The sequence below is a fragment of the Heterocephalus glaber genome, unplaced genomic scaffold (assembly GCF_053883595.1).
Source record: "Heterocephalus glaber isolate CG9 unplaced genomic scaffold, H.glaber_assembly_v1.0 deba00001140, whole genome shotgun sequence".
In the NCBI taxonomy this organism is placed as follows: Eukaryota; Metazoa; Chordata; class Mammalia; order Rodentia; family Bathyergidae; genus Heterocephalus; species Heterocephalus glaber.
The window spans coordinates 1791780-1812344 of record NW_028258200.1 but is presented as its reverse complement, the minus strand read 5'-3'; the positions used below and the strand labels follow the sequence as shown (position 1 = coordinate 1812344).

At 37.6% G+C, this 20565-nt stretch overlaps 1 protein-coding gene across 9 annotated transcripts in view; it reads right to left on the bottom strand.

The window, feature by feature from the left end:
• Scaper (S-phase cyclin A associated protein in the ER) overlaps positions 1-20565 on the bottom strand; it is a 375238-nt gene that overhangs the window by 42003 nt on the left and 312670 nt on the right. For all 9 annotated transcript variants that reach the window (XM_004872072.3, XM_087210281.1, XM_087210282.1 and 6 more), the window contains one exon: positions 11476-11631. In XM_004872072.3, coding sequence (XP_004872129.1) covers positions 11476-11631 — 156 coding nt within the window. The remainder of the gene's footprint in view (positions 1-11475; positions 11632-20565) is intronic.

Sequence of the window (20565 nt, the reverse complement as noted above, 5' to 3'; positions counted from 1 at the left end):
ACAATTGTATTATACATTCTGATATATATGGACTTAGATCTACTTGGATAATCTTTTGGGATTTCTGATCTCCTCTATGAAAAACTGCTTTTCTTCCCTCATCTGGAGACAATATCATCTACCACTTAACATTTTCATGTCAAAGACCTGGGAGTCATTTTGGATTCCTCCCACCTTTCTCTCCCTACATCATAGGCCCTACATTCTCTCCCTCACATTTACTCCAGCTCCTCTTAAGGTCTTTGTTTTTTTCTATGTCCTGAGCATTTTTCCCTTGGAGCATGCAAGAGCCCTTTTGCTAATCCTTCTGCCTGGTAGCCACTCCAGTCACTTATGTTTTTCAGAAGTGCTCATTCTACAACAGAAAGAAGACCCTTCTTAAACAACTTCTGTGGATTCCACAGCTCGAGTCTAGCTCTTGTCTTCCTCTCAGCCTCCCAGAACTAACACTTATGGAGCTCATTTAAGACCTCATCTCCTGCTCCTAACCACAACTACATCAATCTGAATAGGACACAAAGTCTTACAGACCCATCTCTCTCGGTGTGGGCTACCCCAAAGCAAAGTCTGCAAGGAGGATATGGATTATTGTGGTGAAGCAGGGAAGGGGCAAAGTGGGTCAAGGATGTCTTTATGGCTGGGTTCCTGTTAGGTCTTCTGAGCAGCTGTACAGAACTATCTCTGAACTGTCCTGCTGAGGGCGAGGGAAGCTTTATTGTCTGAGGTCACCCCTGGAAATGTTAGATCCTTGCTCTTTGACAAACAGCTCCTTGTCCAGATAACATCCACTGGAAGAGAAATTCAGGAAGCTGTTGGCAGGTGAACACCAGGTGGGCCAAAGGCACTGATAACATCTGTCATACCATAAAGTACACTATTCTTTTTTTTTAAACCTCATTTAAAAAACTTTCATTTTAGAATTTGTTATTGATGGTTATCAAATGCTTAATGAACTCTAAACTTTATTTTTCAAAAGTTCCAATCTTTTTTTTTTTGGTACTGGGGATCGAACTCAGGACCTTGCACTTGAGAGGCAGGTGTCGGAACCACTGAGCTAAATCCCTGGCCCAAATTGCACTATTCTTTATTTATTTACTTTTATTTTGTTACCAGAGATTGAAATTCCCAGCCCAAAGTACAATATTCTTTTTTTTTTTTTTTTTTTTTTTGGTACCGGAGATCGAACTCGGGACCTTGCGCTTGCGAGGCAGGCGCTGGAACCACTGAGCTAAATCCCCGGCCCTAAAGTACACTATTCTTAACAGCACTTTCTTTCCACTTGTCCTGGATCCTTTGAGGTTCAGCCTATGGAAGCTTTTTGATCTCTTCTGGGAGTGCTGAAGTTGTGAGGCTTTAAGTCCTATCCCATACTGGTGACAATAGGAGAGTTGGCACTGAGCTGTGCTGCCACAGGGCAGGTGCTCAGTGAGTGTCTCTGGGAGAAGAGCATGCCTCCTTAGACAAGAGGATCCTGTTTCCCATACAGTTAACTAAGAAAATCTTCAAACAAATGCAACATATGCTCCCACATTCTGAAGAGTATAAGTCAAGTGGATAGGCAGAACATCTCACTATGGATATTGGTCCTAATTCAAGTCAAGTTTTCCTCAGTGGCTTTCCCTATGAACATGAGGGGCTACAGATAGCTTTTAGACTTCAAGTGACTGAATCTGTCTGTACAGGAAAACCACAGTCCACAGACTAACTATACAAAAATCACATATGCAAACATGAGGGGCTACAGATAGCTTTTAGACTTCAAGTGACTGAATCTGTGTGTACAGAAAAACCACAGCCCACAAACTAACTATACAAAAGTTACATATGCAAATGCTGATATTTGTGACACACATCTGGCTTCAAGAAAAAAACAGGTTCTACAGACTTGAGATACTGGTAGGTTTGTAATGATTTGTACACAAAAGAGCCAGGGCCAGAAGGGGCTCTTGTATGAGGACACCAAAAGGAGGGCCATGTGTAGGTAGCATGGTGGCCTCTACACAGGCAAGTGCCAATGTTTCAGAAAGAGCCCTGTAACTAATGCCTGCCTCTGTGGAGCATAGCATTACCCAATCCAACTTAGGTCACAGCCCCACAAAGTCACCCCCCCAGCTCTCATTTCCTCCTTGGGTTTCATCCACATCTCTAGGTGGGAAGAGATTGACTTGGAAAACTGAATACAGGCCATGCATGGCTTTCCTGACATCTCAGATAGTTATCTGTGACCAGTGCTGAGAAACTGGGTAAAGGTAAGGAAGGGTAGGTGGGTTTAGGAATCCTATGCATAATGGACCCAAAATGATGAGGATGTATGTTCATTTTACAGAACAGATTCTTTCTCATAAAATACTTTGTACATAGTCACTGGCATTCTCTGTACACTGAACAAAGATGCATCGTATTTCTTTAAGAAGCTAGACTTTATAAGCTTCAAATATTAATTTTCTTCTTGAAAAGTCCCTAAAATACATGATAGATGATAAAAATACAAAAAAAAATGCTATTTAGAATTTATTGTGAGAAAATTATTTGCTTGAACATTTCCAGTATACTTGAGAGATGATAAATTCTATTGGAAACATGGAGTCACTATCATAAGTGATCCTTACCTGGTGGGGAGAGGAGAGAAAAGGTTTCTTTTGTCCTTTCTAGAGGATTATGATTTTTAAGGACAGTCAGTGTGAGATTGGCTGGGGTCGTTAATCAGGCCAGTAAGAGTCCCTGGCCTCTGGCTTTAGTCAGGCCCTGAGTTATGGGTGACTTCTAGGAGCTACTGTTTTTGGATGGCTCCCTCCCTTTTTTTTTTTTTTTCCCAGTAGTGTCATTTTTTGTTTTATTTTTTATTCTTTTATTTTTCCTCTTTTTATTTTATTGGCACATTTTAGATATATATAACTTTCAACATAAGGACTTTATACCTGTATATGATGTATCTTGCTTCTTTTTTTTCCCTTCCCCCTCACCTCCCTTCATCCCCTCTTCCCCTCTTTATTTATAAAAGCTTTGCTTCCTTATTTTTCCTATTCTTTTTTTTTCTTGTCTCTTCTTTCCTTTCCTCTTCCCCTCTCCCTGGATCCCTATCTCATTTGGACATTTTGTTCTTCCCATTTCCCAATATCTACTGTACATTTTGGTCCTTATTTACACTTTTGGTTTCTCACACCAGAGAAACAATGCAGTTTTTGAACATGTGTGTTTGATTTATTTCACTTAAGAATATGGTCTCAAGGAGCATCCATTTATTTAGAAATGTGTCAAGTTTATCCTTCTCTGTGCCAGACTAGTACTCCATTGTAAAAAAAAACCCCACACACATCTTTCTTCATTCATCAGATGATGATGGGCATTTGGGTTGTTTCCAAGATTTAGCTATTACAAACTGAGCCACTATAAAAAGAGTGTGCATATATTGCTGTAGTATGACGCTGTTAATTCTTCCAGGGAGATACCAAGAAGGGGAACAGCTGGGTCGAATGGAACCTATAGTTTTAGTGTTTTGTTTTGTTTGTTTTTGGTACTGGGGATCGAACTGAGGACCTTGTGCTTGCAAGGCAGGCGCCAGAACCACTCAGCTGAATCCCCGGCCCTAGTTTTAGTGTTTTGAGGAATCTCCACACAGTGGTTGCACCAGTCTACACTCCCACCAACAGTAGAGAAGGGTTCCTTTTTCCCCACAGCCCCACCAGCATTTGTTATTGGTTGTTTTCTTAATAGCCATTCTTTCTGGAGTGAGGTAGACTCTCAGCATTGTTTTAATTTGCATTCCTTAAATGACTAGTAATGTCAAACTTTTTTTATATATTTATTTGCTGTTTCTACTTCTTCATTTGAGAAGTGTCTATTCATTTCAGATGCCTATTTTTGGATTGGGTCTTTAAATTTGGGTGGTCTGATTTTTTTGAGTTTATATATTTTAGATATTAGTCCTTTGTCTGAGGAACAGCTGGCAAAAATTTTTTCCACACCATGGGTTGTCTCTTCATTCTGTTGGTGGTTTATTTTGCTTGAAAAAGCTTTCTTTTTGTACCGGGGATTGAACTCATGTCCTTATGCTTGAGGGGCAGGAGGCAGAACTACTGAGCTAAATCCCTGGCCCGTTGAAAAAGCTTTATAATAAGATGAGATCCCAGTTATTGATTCTTTGTGATTATTTTCTGTGTGACTGGGGTTTTGTTCATAAAGTCTTTGCCTGCTACAATGTCTTCCAGCAGATTCAGTATTTCTATTTTCTGTTTTAATATTTAGATCTTTGATTCATTTGGATTTGAATTTAGTGCATGGTAAAAGATATGAATCTAATTTTAATCTTTAGCATGTGGAAAGCCAGTTTTTCCAGCACCATTTATTAAAGAGGCTATTTTTCTTCCAGTGACAGTGTTTGGCTCCTTTGTCTAAGATAAGGTTTCTGAGTATGTTTGAAGTTGTTTCTGCATCTTCTAGTCTGTTCCACTGATCTTCGAGTCTGTTTTTTTTTTAAAATCAGTACCATGCTGTTTTTATCACAGTAGTTTTGTAGTATAATTTCAAGTCAGTGATTGTGATGCTCCCTGCCTTGACATTGTTGCCCAGAATTACTTTTGGTATTCTAGGTCTCTATTAGTTCCAAATGAATTCTAGGATTGTTTTCTCTAATTCTGTGAGATATGCTACTGATGTATTTTTTTTTTTTTTTGGTACTGAGGATTGAACTTGGGTCCTTGCGCTTGTGCAGCAGGTGACGAAACCACTGAGCTAAATCCCCGGCCCTGCTATTGATATTTTGATTGGGATTACATTAAATCTGTATAACTATTTTGGGAGTATGGCCATTTTCACTATACTGGTTCTTCCTACCCAAGTACAAGCAAAATCTGTCCCTTTTCCAATATCCTCTTTGAATTCCTTTTTCAGAGCACTGTAGTTTTAAGTGTGGAGATCTTTTACTTCCTTCATTAAATTAATTCCTAGGTATTTCATTTTTTTAGATGCTATTGTGAAAGGTGTTGTTTCCCTAATCTCTCTCTCAGTGAGTTTGTTATTCAAGTACTGGAAGGCTATTTTTTAAAAATTAATTTTATTGGTACATTTTAGGTATATAATATAATGACGTTCATCAATGGAGATTTGCACCTTTACATAATATATCTTTTTTAAAAATTTAATTTTATTGGTACATTTTAGGTTTACAATATAATGACATTCATCATTGGAAATTTGCAGCTTTACATAATCTCTCTTGGTTCTTATTTTTTCACCCATCCCTTGTCCTCCCTTCAACCCCTCCATCCCTCCCTATTTACAAAGACTTTGTTTCCATTTTTTCATTTTCTCATATTAATTCCATTCCCTTCTTTCCTTTCCCATACCCCTCTCACTTCCCCTTTCCCTTTGCCCCTTTTCTTCCTATTTCACATTATTATATATTTTGATCCTTATTTACACTTTCAGTTTCTCACACCAGAGAAACTATTCGGTATTTATTTCACGTAAGAGTATCGCCTCAATGTGCATCCATTAGCTATAAATGCCTCTAATTTCTCATATTCTTTATGGCTGAGTAGTACTCCATTTTATTAAAAAATTCACATTTGCTTTATCCAGTCTCCAGCTGATGGGCAACTGGGCTGTTTCCAAGTTTTAGCTATTACAAACTGTGCTGCTATGAGCATGGGTGGACATATATTGCTGTGATATGATTCTTTTTAATTCTTTTGGGAAGATAGCCAGCAGGGGAATAGCTGGGTCAAATGGGACCTCTAATCCTAGTTCTTTTTTGGTACCAGGGATCGAACTTGCATCCTTGTGCTTGTGCAGCAGGCAGTGAAAATACTGAGCTAAATTCCTGGCCCAAATCCTAGTTCTTCGAGGTATCTCCAAACTGATTTCCACAGTGGCTGCACCAGTCTACACTCACACCAACAACAGAGAAGGGTTCCTTTTTTCCCACAGCCCCTTCAGCATTTGTTATTGGTTGATTTCATGATAGCAGGCTATTGATTTTTGAGTGCTGACTTTGTATCCAGCTATGCCACTGAATTTGGTTATTAAATCTAGAAGTCTTCTGGTAGAGCTTTTGGGGTCTTCTATGTAGAGTATCATGTCATCTGCAAATAATGACAATTTGACTTCTTCGTTTCCTATCTTCATTCCTTTTATTTCTTTCTCTTGTCTAATTGCTGTGGCTAATGTTTCCAATACTATATTGGGCAGGAGTGGTGATAGTGGATATCCTTGTCTTGTTCCTGATTTTAGTGTGAAGGATTTCAGTTTTTGACCATTTAGTATGATATTGGCTGTTGGCTTTTCATAGATGGCTTTTATCAGATTGAGGTAGAGACTGTCTATTCCCATTTTTTGTAGGGTTTTTATCATAAATGGGTGTTGGATTTTGTCGAATGCTTTTTCTGCATCTATGGAGATGATCATATGGTTTTTGTCCTTGGCTGTATTGATATAATGTATTACATTTATTGATTTGCGTATATTGAACCATCCCTGCATCCTTGGAATGAATCCCATTTGGTCAGGGTGTATGATCTTCTTGATGATCTTCTGCATTCTATTTGCCAGTACCTTATTAAGGATTTTTGCATCTATGTTCATTAGTGAGATTGGCCTATAGTTGTCTTTTTTGGTTGGGTCTTTCTCTGCTTTGGGGATCAAGGTGATGCTTGCTTCCAGGAATGAATTTGAGAGTATTGCTTCCCTTCAACTTCATTAAAGAGTTTGAGAATTATCATCATAAGGTCTTCTCTAAATTTCTTGTAGAATCTGTTAGAACCTGGGCTTTTCTTTGTTGGTAGGTTTTTAATTACATCTTCAATTTCATCAACTGATACTGGTTTATTTAGAATTTTTCTATCTTTTTTATTCAACTTTGGTAATTTGTATGTACTGGGGAATCTGTCCATTTCTTTTGTGTTTTCCAGCTTATTAGAACACAGGTTCTTGAAGCAGGTATTGATGATGATCTGGATTTCTGCAAGATCTGTTGTGATTTCACCCTTTTCATTGCTAACTGTATGGATCTGAGTCTTTTCTTTCCTTTTTTTTTTGGATAAGGTTGGCTAAGGGTTTATCAATTTTATTTAATCTTTTAAAGAACCAAATCTTTGATTCACTAATTCTTTGTATTGTTTTCTTAGTCTCCATTGCATTAATTTCTGTTCTGATCCTTATAATTTCCTCCCTCATACAAGCTTTGGGTTTGACTTGCTCTTCTTTTTCTAAAAGCTTGAGGTTTAACATTAGGCTATTTGAGGTCACTTTATTTTTCTGATAAGGGAATTTACTGCTATAAATTTCCCTCATAGGATTGTTTTCATTGCATTCTGTAAGTTCGTGTATGTTGTACTGGCATTATCATTTAATTGTAGAAACTGTCTAATTTCTTCTTTAATTTCATCTGTGACCCATTGCTTGTTCAGGAGGGTGTTATTTAATTTCCATGGTTTGTGTGGTTTTGCCACTGATTTCCAATTTCAATGCACTACAGTCCAATAATATGCACTGGATAATTTCAATTCCTTTGCATTTACTTAAGTATGTTCTATGAGTTAATATGTGGTCTATGTAGAGAACTTCCCATGTGCGGCTAAGAATAATGTGTATTCTGGTGTTGTGGGGTGAAACACTGTATGTATCTACTAAGTCCATTTGTGAAAAAGTTTGGTTCATTCTGATATTTCATTGTTGATTTTTTGTCTAGTTGATCTGTCTATTTGTGCCAGTGGAGTATTAAGGTCCCCCATTACAATTGTATTAGTGCTTATTTGATTTTTCATGTCTGTTAATATTTGTCTTACATAATTGGGTGTGCTAGTATTTGGTGCATATATATTTGTGATTGTTATCTCTTCCTCTTGTATTGTTACCTTTACAAGGATGTAGTAACCTTCTTTGTCTCTCTTAATCAGTCTTGGCTTGAAATCCACTTTGTCTGCAAATAGAATATAGCTACCCCTGCTTTTTTCCAGGTTCCTGTTGCATGAAAAATTGTTTTCCATCTTTTGGCTTTCAAATAATTTTTTTGAATTAAATGTATTTCTTATATGTAACATATTGTCAGATCTTTCTTCTTGATCCATTCTGCCTGTCTGTTTCTTTTGATTGGTGAATTGAGACCATTAAAATTGATGGTTATAACTGATATTTACTGACTTTTCCTTGTCATGTTATTTTCCTGTTGTTGGTTCCCTTTTTTCCTGTTTAATTGCTATCCTTGCCTGGTGGAGTCATTCTGTTCATGGAGTTTTAGTCCTTGTTATCTCTTTCTAGAATGTCCTTCAGAACATTTTTGAGTGCTGGTTTGGTGGTTATGAATTTCCTCAGGTGTTCTTTATCACGGAAATATCTTATTTCTCCCATCAATTTTGAAAGATAGTTTTGTGGGGTATATCAATCTGGGATGGAGTTTGTTTTCTTTTAGGGCTTCAAATACTTTACTCTAAGCTCTTCTCTTTTTTGGTACCAGGGATCGAACTTGGGACCTTGTGCTTGCGAGGCAGGTGGTAGAACCACTGAGCTAAATCCCCAGCCCACTCCAGCTCTTCTTGACTTGAAGGTTTGTGTTGAGAAGTCTGCTGTGATTCTGATGGGGTTTCCTTTATAGGTGATTTGTTTCTTTTCTCTAACAGTTTTTAATATTCAGTACTTGTGTTGAATTTCTTAAGTCTTCACTATTATTATATGTCTTGGTGTAGATATTTAATTTTTGAATCATCACTAATTGGAGCTCTATATGCCTTACTTATCTGTATGTCAAATTCTTTTTCTCTGCTTGGTAAGTTTTCTCCCACTACTTCTGTGAACAGGTTTTTTTGTGTTCTTTGTGCTATCTCCTGCTTTTTCATTGAATCTCATCAATCATATGTTATTCTTCTTTGCATCATCTAGCAGCTGTTGGATTGACTTCTTATAGTCCCTTGCTATTTTTAAGAAATCTTTCTTTTCATGATTGCTTACTGCAATACTGTCTTCTATATATGATATTCTGTCCTTAAATGAGCTTATTCTTCTGCATATACTTTCAATAGAGTTTTAAATCTCCTGGATATCTGTTTGAATCTATTTCATGGATTTCATTTCTTTCCTATGTTGGGCATTCATGGTTTCCATCATTTTCCTAAGCTCTTCTATTTTTAAAAAATCTGTATCTGCTCTAAAGTCACTAAGCATGTCTTTCACTGTGGTCATCATTTCTGTGGTTTCCTGAGAAATTACTTCTAATTTGATTTTTTCCTAGAACCTCATTCATCTGCTTTGTTACTTCTGCTGTTAACACTTCAGAGAGTCCAGGTGGGTGGTTTTCAACTTGCTCCACCTCATTGCCCCCCAGGTGTACCTTTGGTGAGCTTGAAGTCTGGGGTTGCATCTTGTCTTCTCATTTTTAAAAAAAATTTAATCCCTGTCTTGATGCTTGGAAATTCCTTATGGTGAGTAGCTTTATTACTAGTATTTAGAACCCCCAGGAAATAAGTACTTCTCAGACATGTCTTCCAGGTGTGGCTAGCTTTTGAGTTTTGAGTCTTTCTCAAGATCCTACCTCTTCAATTTATTGGCAGTTAGTTGCTGCCTACTTGGCCTAGCCCCTAGTTCTTTGGCACTGGGCTATAGAATTGTTTATGACCCTTAGGCAATCTCAGTTTTGGCACAGCAGAAAGAACAACTGATTAGAACAATTATGTCATCTTGGATAAAGTAGTACAATCAGCAATAACAACAGTATCACACACAGCCTAGAAAATGACAAGCTGTGAGAGCTATTAATTTGCCACCTTTAACCATATGAACTAGATTTATGTTTATATAACAAATTCTAAAACAAACTAGAAAACTGTATACAGTAAATAAGTCCTCAGTATGGTGATTTCACCTTCAAGGGAGAGAATTTAAAAGGGTTTAGGGGGAAAATAGAGAAATAAAAGAGGAGGGAGAAATTAGAAGCAAGCAAGAAATTAGAAATTAGGAGGAAGATTATGCAAACTTTGGGGAACTGGTGAAGATAGGACAGAAAGAGAGAAGGAAAAAATAAAAACAAGAACAGAGCAGAACATCACCAAAAAACTAGAAACTATTTTCATACTCATCAAAACAAGAACAAACAAGAAAAAAACAAAACAAAAACAAAGAGAAGAGAAAAAAAAAGGAAAGAAAAAAGTAGCCACTTCAAGGTGTGTCTCTATTCTCACTGGTACAGAAAGTGGTCAGAGTCCAGATCTGTGTTGATTAATTGCAGCAGGCCAGCAGTAGCTTTACAGCAAGGTAGTGGATAATCTCAGTAAGCCTATACCTTTAGTTCCACTGAAGTTTAGGCTGGCTTCCAGCTGTGAGAATGGAACCAGATTTGTTCAGTCTGTAACACTCTGTGCATCTCCTGCTGGCTTGAACTCAACTCCTTGGCCTCCTGCTGACTTGAACTTGGCTGTTTCACCCCTGACACTGGGAGCCAATAGATAAAGCCAGCAGTTGATCTGAGTTCTGAGCTCAGTTGGCCCTCTCCAAGACAGCTACCAGTCCTCTCCTAGGGGATGTCTGAACCTTACTAACTCAGTAGACACTGCAGTCCAATGAGTCTAATGCTCTGTTCCACTAGTGCATTTCTCTGTGGAGGCCTCTGGGCTCACCAGTAGTCACTGGATCTACAGGTTTAAGGCACTCCTCCCAAGTAGTGAGTCAGAGTTCAGGGAGAAAGTATCACTTGCCACCTCCTTCTGTATTGATATCTCACTTTTTGCTCTCCCAATGGGCTTCAATTCTCACTTCAGATCCTTCCCTCCTTCTCTTCCTCACATTGCTGTATTCCAGCAACTGGACACTAAATCTCAGAAAGGCTATTTCTCTGTTGCTCACCACTTACCATCTTGACTGGAACTTCTCACTTCCTTTATTCACTGAGAACTTTGGAAGAGGGGACCCAAGCGAGACTAAGAGTCAGGAACTGAGAGCAGGTGAACACGATGAACAATGAACATGACTACTGTGAGGATGTGTTGTCCTGTAGACTTTGTTACTGACATGTGGGCTCAAGGAGAACAAATCACCTGACTCCTGGATCTCAGTGGAAGAGGGGCTGGATGAACTCTGAGGTCTCTTGATAGTCAATTTTATGACATCAAAAAGAAAAACAGAGGGCTGGGGATTTAGCTCAGTGGTTCCGCCGCCTGCCTCACAAGCGCAATGTCCCGAGTTCAATCCCCGGTACCAAAAAAAAAAAGCTGGGGATTTAGCTCAGTGGTTTCAACACCTGCTACGCAAGCGCAAGGACCCGAGTTCGATCCCCAGTACCAAAAAAAAAAAAAAAAAAAAAAAAGAAAAACAGTCTCTAGAAGGAGCATGTGGCCTCCAAAAATGAGAAATGTGGTACATATCTCAGTGTAGAAAACCAATGACAAAGAAAGGACAAAGAGGAATGGGGGCTAAGTGATGACCTACATTCCTATGAAATGACCCAAAGATGGGCAAAAGTCAAGAGATAGTCCAAAAGTTGAGTCTTACCTTCTGGTGACAGCAAAGCAGAGTGTGCACATCCCATGGAGGAGTTCTGCAGCATGCTGCAGAAATGTGGCCATCTTGGGGTTCTCATCCACTGGGCCTTGCACCGAAAGGAAGCAGCCACACAGTTTGTCAATTAGGCCCATGCTCACAACATAGCTGGAAGCAGGGGAGAAATGTGTCTTATTGATCTGCATGGGCTATAGCATCTCCATATCCACAATGAACCTTACTCTACTCAGGCTTGGAGTCCTCCAGCAAGCAGACACCACACAGGTTTAAGTAACGCATCTCAAATACCAATTTCCTTAGATTTAGTCCTGAATAGTAACTATGTCTACAGTTTTTTTCTCTTTCCCCCTTTTTGGTTATTCTGATATTATTTTTCAAGAAAAAGACATGAAAATGATCATTCTTCCTGGTCTAAAGAATCTGACAGTAGGTGAAACAATTTGTATAGTTACTTCTACATTCTTATAATGTAATACTTCTTGCAGTATTAAGGAGCCAAATTTGCCAGAAAGCAGGGATTTAGATGTGTTGTGCTATCCAGATGCTTTTATTACAACTCAGACCTTTAATGCCAACTGTGGGTTCCATTTTGAAAAACTCCATCCCCACCAAGAGTGAGCATTACAAACAATGAGAATCTAATTGCCTTATGTTATGAAAAATACCAGTCTTGAGGGTTGACAATACCATTTAAGAAGTCACTTTCATCTTTTTGATTCAATAAACAGTTTTCTAGAGCTTTTTATTAAACCTAACTGAAAATAGTAGCTCTTTTATTGGTCCACAAAGCAGCAATCATTGAAAGATATTTTCAGACTACAAATGACCTTGCAGAAATATTAAACTCGGCTGAGAGATTTTGTACAGATTCAGTGCCTGCATTTACATGTATGAAAAGGGGAGGACTGAAATAAGAGCAGTTCTGAAAACCAGCATGTTACATGTACATTTCAGCAATATGTATAAAGGAGTCAATATTTCTGTAATCCCCATCACTATTTTTTTAGCAACACATCTTTGTGCAAAAGGAAAGAGGACACAATGAATAATTCACGCTTGGCATCTCCTCCAAATTCACTTTTTAGAAGCTACAAAATAATGTATCTGGTTGGGCTACTAAGCATATTCTACAGTATAAAATGATAATCACCAGCCTTATTCTAAGGAAATGGATATGTTTCATTGGTACACATCGAGGATATTAATAGAATCTGACTTAATAATCATATCTTCAAAAATTAGCTTTTACACTGCATAGAACTTTTCAATTTAGAAAGTGTTTTACACGAATTATTCCAAGGAGCTACCCCAAGAACACAATAAGGGAGCAGACAGTGAAAACTTTGGTTTTTGTCTGCCTAGCATATTCTCCTTTCCTGTTCAGTTGCTTCTTGGGGATTGTTAAACATAGTGTCTTGAAACCAGGAGTGAGCATATGGTCCAGGACAGCCAGATGACTTATCTCCTTGACCAAAATAAGTGGTCAGGATGGGGACATGACCTGACAAGGATCACTTTGTTATCGACTGTATGATTAATGCCTGACCACAGCAGGAACTTCTTTCCATTGGGATATCTAAATGGAAATACACAAGTCTAGGAGTTGTTGTTGGTCAACTTATTTGTTACATGGAGAACATCTGCTGAAAAAAATGAATGCACACAGAATTGAGAGTGAAACAAAGTTCCTAATGGCATACTTTTAGCCCTGGTGTTTAGCGCCAACCTTTTGCTCTCTGCATAGTCACTGTATAGGTGTCAAATCAGGAAACTTAACATGGAAAAAGTACTGATTAATCTATAGTCAATATTCTCATTTCACTGATTGTTACAGTTACATTCTTCACAGATTTCTTTTTTCCTTGTCTATAATCCTATCCAGGACCAAATGTTGACTTTACTTGCTAGATCTCTTTAGTCTTTAGTTTTTCATTCTTTTTCTGTCTTTCATGATACTGACTTTTTTTAAGAGTACCAAGCCACTTGTTTTGCAGAATATTCCTGTAAGTCTGATTTTTCTTCATGATCAGGTCAAAGTAATGCATGCTTTTTTTTTTTTTAATAAACAGGTAAGAGGAATCTATTCTTTTTTTTTTTTTTTGGTACTAGGGATTGAACTTGGGATCTTCCACTTGTGAGGCAGGCGGCAGAACCACTGAGCTAAATCCCCAGCCCGAGGAATCTATTCTTAAATGTAGCTTCTGTAACTCTTGACCAAGAGTAAACTTAACAAAACTTGATTTTATAATTTTGAAAATTAAACATTTATTCCTTGACATATAAAATTGTATGTTTATGAAATATTGTTTTGATAGATTTATACATTGTACAATCTTTAAATCAAGGTAAGCATATTTATCTTCTCAAACACCACTTTCCTATGGTCAAAATATTCACAATCTTCTTTTCTAGCTTTTTTGAAACATGCAACACATTATCATTACCTATAATCACCCTATTATATAATAGAGTGCCAGAACTTATTTCTCTTATTTAACTAGAACTTGGTTCCTACTGATTGACCTTTCTCTCCACCCTCAGGTAACCATTATTCTTTTTCTTTTTCTTTTGGTACTGGGGATCAAACTCAGGTCCTTGCACTTGCGAGGTAGGCGGTGGAACCACTGAGCTAAATCCCCAGCCCGGTAACCACTATTCTACTCTCAACTTCTGTGAAACCAAATTTTAAAAATTTCCTCAATCCTATCCTAATTGTGTCATTTTATTGCCAGACTATTTTGGTGGGGCCTAGGTTTCAAAGTTTAATGGACAGATAAAGAGTAAGCATATCTGGGCCGGGGATTTAGCTCAGTGGTTTCGCTGCCTGCTGCACAAGCACAAGGACCCAAGTTTGATCCCCGGTACCAAAAAAAAAAAAAAAAAAAAAAAAAGAGTAAGCATATCTGCCCTTGTTCCCCACCTTAAGGAGAAAGCATTGTATCTTCTCCATTCATATAAGGCGTTCTCGCTGGAAGTATGGAGTACATGTCTTTAATCTGTTGAGATGGTTCTGTTCTACTTCTAGTCTCCTGATAGCTTTTACCATGAACAGCTGTAGAATTTAGTCCAATACTTTTTCTCCAACTAGTGACAGGATCATATGGCTTTTTCCTTTCCTCTGTTAAAATGATGACTTTTGGGGGTGGATCTTCCAATGTGGAACCAACACTGCCATCCCTATAACAAAACCACTTTCTACATACTGCCAGATCTGACTTCTAACAGTTTGTTTTGGTAAACAAATTTCTATCTATGTTCATACTTTTTTCTTCTGTTATCTTTATCCAGTTTTAGGATTAGCACAATGTTGAGTTCCTAAAATGAGGAGAGAAGTGTTCCTTTTTTCTGCTTTAATTGTTTGATATAATTTATCAGTTAAAATATACATGAGCCTGCTGTTGTCATATAGGTAGGTTTTCAAGCTAGGAATATACTTTCTTTAATAGGTGTTATTCAAATTTTATATTTCCTCCAGAGTTAGTTTCATTAATTTGTTTTCCAAGGTACTTCTTAGAAGTTGTCAAATTTATTTCAAAAAAGATTTTTGTAATATGCTTTCTATATCCTTTTAAATTCTGTAAAATCTGTGGTAATGTCTCCTAGATCTTGATACTGTAATTTAAAAAATGTATAACTGATATTGTGTAACAGGAAGAAAAGGTCTAAAGGAGCAGGGGAAGTGGGAGGGGCAGGGGAAAGGAAAAAAGGGAAAAGAAAAAATATGAGAAAAGGAAAAAAATGGAAACAAAGTCTTTGCAAATAGGGAAGGGTGGAGGGGGTGAAGGGAGGGCAAGGGAAGGGGAACAAAAATAAGAACCAAGATACTCAAGTACTCACGTAAATGGTACAAGATCCCAATGATGAATGTAACTGTATTTTATACCTAAAATGTACCAATAAAGTTAATGGGAAAAAAAAATTCCCAAATAAGTGAGATAATGTGGTATTTGTTTTTCTATGTTCCACTCATTTCACTTAACATAATGATCTCTAGTTATGTCCATGTTATTGTAAATGATAGGATTTCATCATTTTTTAATGGCTAAATAGTGTTTCACTGTGTACATGTACCACATTTTCTTTATCCATTTATCAGTCGGTGGACATTTAGGTTGGTTCCATTTCTTGGTTATGATGAATAGTGTTCCAATAAACATGGAAATATAGATGAATCTTCAACATACTGATTTTATTTTCTTTGTATATGTAACAAGTAGTGGGATTGGTGGATTACACGTTAGTTCCATTTTTAATTTTTTAAGGAATCTCTGTACCACTTTCTATAATGGCTGTATAAATTTATATTCCCAACAACATTGTGTGAGTGCTGTCTTATCTCCCCATCTTTGCTAGTACTTACTTTTGATCTCTTTGATGATAGCATTCTAACTGGGGTAAGGTGATATCCTATTGTGGTTTTAATTTGTATTTCTCTCAAGATTAGTGATTTTGAGCATTTTTTTTTCATGTAACTGTTGGTCACTTCTTTTAAGAAATTTCCATTCAGGTCTACACCTACTTTAAAAATGGATTATTTGCTTGTTTGCTACCAAGTTCCTCATACATTGTAGATATCAATCCCTTGTCAGAGTTTACAAATATTTTCTCCTATTCTCTAGGAGAACGTACGGCAAGGATGCTGCAGCAGGCTGTTTCTATTACTGAAAACTCTAAAAGCTTTGCTCTAGGTTGGCTCTATGTTATCCCTTCACTGTTGATCTTTACTTTTGCTGAGAAATGTACTGTCTATTTTTGGTTTTGTTTCCTTTTATGCTTTGGATCTAAAATATCTCAAGTCTCATGTGCTTGGAAGGTGACTGGATCATGGAGCACTAGACTGATCAGTGGATTAGTATTATTCCTTTGGCTACACAGGATTTGTCCACTGATGAGTTCATAGCTGATTTGCTGTTAGGAGGTGGGGCCTGGTTAGATACGAGGCAGGTCACTGAGGGTATGATCAGGAAGGGGTATTCTAGACCTTGGCTCCTTTCTTCTCTCCCTGCTTCCTGGCTGCCATGGACTGAACAGCTTTCCTCCTTTTTCCCTGTCTACCATGTCACTTCTGCTGTGGAGCCAGCTGACCCTGTACCTGAAACCTAAATAAACCTCTCTTCCTTTAAATTGTGGGTGCTGGGTATTGCATTTCAGCAATGATAAAGTGACTAAAACATTGCCTGTGGTTTTGGGGTCTTATCCAGAAAACCTTTGCCTATTTCAATGTCTAAAGCATTACCCTTAAGCATTCCTCCAGTAGTTTAAGTTCTTATATGTAAGTATTCTGATTTGATTTTTGTATATGGTGAGATAATAGAGGTCTAGTTTCACTGTCCAGTGTATGTTCTCAGCCCCTTTGTCAAAGATCAGTTGGCTTTAGAAGCATAGATGTAATTCTGGGTTTTCCATTCTGTTCCATTGGTCTAAATGTCCGTTTCATGCCAATACCATGTTGTTCTGATTACTACAGCATTGTAGTATATTTCGAGGTTAGGTAGTGTAATATACCTTTTGCTTTGTTCTTTTTTGCTCAAGATCACTTTGGCTATTTTTTTCTGTGGCTCCATATAAATTTTAGGATTACGTTTTCTAGTTTTGTGGAAGAACGTCACTGGTATTTTGACAGGGACAACTAGGTTCAAATCTTGACCTTTCCCTGTATATGTGCCAATTTATTATCCTTTTTTGTTTACATTATTTCAAGTTAGGTTTTAAAAATTGTTTTAGTCATAGAAAGTGGAACAACTCTTACTATGAAAATACAGTAATAGGTTTGCTGGGCATGTGGCACACACCTATAATCTCAGCACTTGGAAGGCTGAGGCAGGAGGATTATTGAGAGCACCAGGCCAGTCTAGGCTACATAGTGACTTCAAGACCAGCCTGAACTACATAGTGAGACCTTCTCTTGAAAAACAAAAACAAAATAAAACAAAAATATAATAAGCTCATTACAGAAATTTATGTATCTTTGTAAATATCATATTTTATTTCTTTAAAACTGAAAAGCTTTAAAATAAATCAAAAATAGAGAAGATAAGAAATTTCCATGCATTCATTGCCCAGATGTGGCCACTATTACCCTACAGCAATCTCACCTACCCCCACCCATCTTGCTGATTATTTCAGCAAATTCAAGGCATAACATTACTACATTTGCAAGTGTCGTGGTATGGTTCTCTAAAACAAACCTTCAAAAACATGACTATGATATCATTATTACATCTGAAAAATCACAATAATTTCTTAATATCAATAACTAGTGTTCAAATTTCCAAATGATCATAAAGTCAGCATTTTTAATAGTTTTTAAAAAATTAGTACCAGGGCTGGGGATTTAGCTCAGTGGTTCTGCCACCTGTCTTGCAAGTGCAAGGTCTTGAGTTCGATCCCCAGTACAAAAAAAAAAATTAGCACTAAAATAGGAATCATATATTGTGACTAGTTAATATGTCTTAAGTCTCTTTAAACTGCTTGTTACCTCTCCATTCTCTCTCTGACCTCTTTTATAAATTTATTTGTTGAAGAAACTTCACTGTGTATTCTATATACAAAATCCACAAATTGAATTTTGCTGATTATATTCCTGTGGTATCATATAACATGGTTTTTTGTATGATGCATTTCCTGTAAAATGATCTAGATTCTAGAGGCTAAAAACATTTGTAATGGTTGAATAATATCCTACTAGTAGAATATTTTTGGAACTTCTAGTTGTTTTCAATATTCACTACTATAAACCATGTTGTGATAAACATTTATTTGTGTACAAATCCTTACCAGATTTCAGATTACTTTCCAGAAGTGGAATTATGGAGTTAAAGGGTACACACATTATTGAGATCTTGATACAGACAGCCACATTACATTACATAAACTCTGAATAACTTACAGTCCAATCAGCAGGGTCTGAGTAAACCATGTTCATCATGTGGGAATTATACTACTACCCTCATGTGATAGAGAAGGAAACTGAGGCTCAAGGAGGGCAAAGCACCAGCTTAGGCAAGAGAAGTAGAACACTGAAGGTCTACTGACTCCTACTGCCATAGGACTGTCCTTGCCACTAAATATGCTCTTTCTTTGTGGCATCAGTGTGTATGTGGGTGCTCTCTGAGGTTCCAATTTTCAATAAGAATGTAAATTATTTGAGACTATTCCTGAGACTAACAGTGACCACAATAGCTTCAAAATCACCAAGTCTCAAGATAAAAATGGTTTAAATGGTATCTATAATTTTGTTTTTGTGTATGTTAGTATATTTTGTAATAAAGTAATAGTACATTAAAACAATGAAAAAGATATATTTCTGCCTTTTCTATGCCAAATGAGGAAATGGATGGGATGTATGTCAGGATCTGGTCCAGCTTTACCTTGGAAGTATGGACCAGAGAATATAGCCACAGACACTGGGGTGGAACCCTTTCTTCTCAACTTCACAATTGACAAAAGTACCCACACAGTAGCAGAGAGTACAGTGAGATTTCTGGTCAGTTCATATTTGGGAAGGTGAGAAAACAAGTATGGAACTGATTACACATGCTCTGTGTGCAATGCCAGGGGAAACTTGAGATGGGCTTGTGGTTCTACACATAGGAATCATCAATCCAACTGACAACATATTATCTGTAAGAAAATAACATTTAGTAAATGAGATTCAAATCAGAGGAGGACTGGCAAAGAACTGTTCTGAAGCACTGTGGTTGTCAATCATCTTTTGTTGAATCACATGAGTTAACTGATTTGGCAGGTATCACTGTTGTTTTTTTCCCATAATACCCTCTTCCTTTAAGAAGGAATGTGTATGTGTGTGTATGCATGTGTGTGTGTGTGTGTGTGTGTGTGTGTGTGTGTTGCTGGGACTCAAACCCAGGGCTTTACACATGTTAGGCAAGTGTCCTAGCATGAGCCACATTCCCAGTCCCTGGATTTGTAACTGTGTGTGTAACTATAATAACCTATGTGAAAATGTATGCATTTTTTCTAGGAAGGCCCACTGGAACTGTACTGGAGCCTTAGGCCAGGTCCTTCACCTCATCACAGCAGGGCATGTGGCTAAGGTGTCTGGATGACAAGAACGTAGAGCTGCTACATCACAGGGTATCCCACAAGACAACACTGGGACAGAATGGCATTCATCAGCAGAGAGGGCTAAGCTCTACAGTGACCACAGGATACAGGAAAATTGAATGGGATCAAGCAACTGAGAGAAAGGGCAGGGAGGGTAAAAGTCAAGTGCTATAAGATAAATGGTTGTAGACCCAAAGGGCCTGATGCTCTCCAGCAATAAATATGCTTGGAGAAAGAGGGCAAGCAGATGGAAGGGATAAGTGAACAAAGCAATCAAAGGTAAGGAAGATACTGAATAAAACAACTGTTCCCAAACAAGCACTACAAGAAGCCAGGGGAAATTTATGAACTGTGAAAGAAACGAATGCAGAGGAGGGCATTCTCTTTCTCCTATTAACCTACCATAAGCTTCAGAGAGCAACAAATTGCATGGATTTGGAGAGCCAGAGATCAGTGCAGACCACAGAAAAGTTGCTGACTGGTAGAACAGGTAAATGTTTAACACCAGACGGAATCCTACTGGGAAATTAAATGTCCTACCTGATTCAAGGATCTGGAGGGAAAAGAAGTTCAGATGCCAAAGTAGGAGTAAATTTCCCTGGAGAAAAGGAGATCTTGGAAGTAAGGAGGGCTGACCTTGAACAGGTTTCAGAAATTGCCACATCTGTGTGGTAGACAGCATACAGATGTTGGGAGTCTAGCTAGATGTGAGTTCCAGTTTCAGCTTTCCTAACCTACTTTTAAACTTATTTATTATATAATCCTGGGTGAAACACTTAACCTCTCTGGGCAATTTCCTCATTTATAAAGCCTGAATTAGAAATCCTATACTTACAGGGCTGCAATGACTCTATTACAATACCTCATATATAATGTATGCCTCATACATGGTGGCTATTATTGTTGATATAAGTCTGAACCAATTTATAACCACAGAAGAACTGAGGGGAATTCTCAGACATTCCTTGAGTTAGAGAGAGTTGATATCAAGAAAGCTATAAAAGCTCCAACATG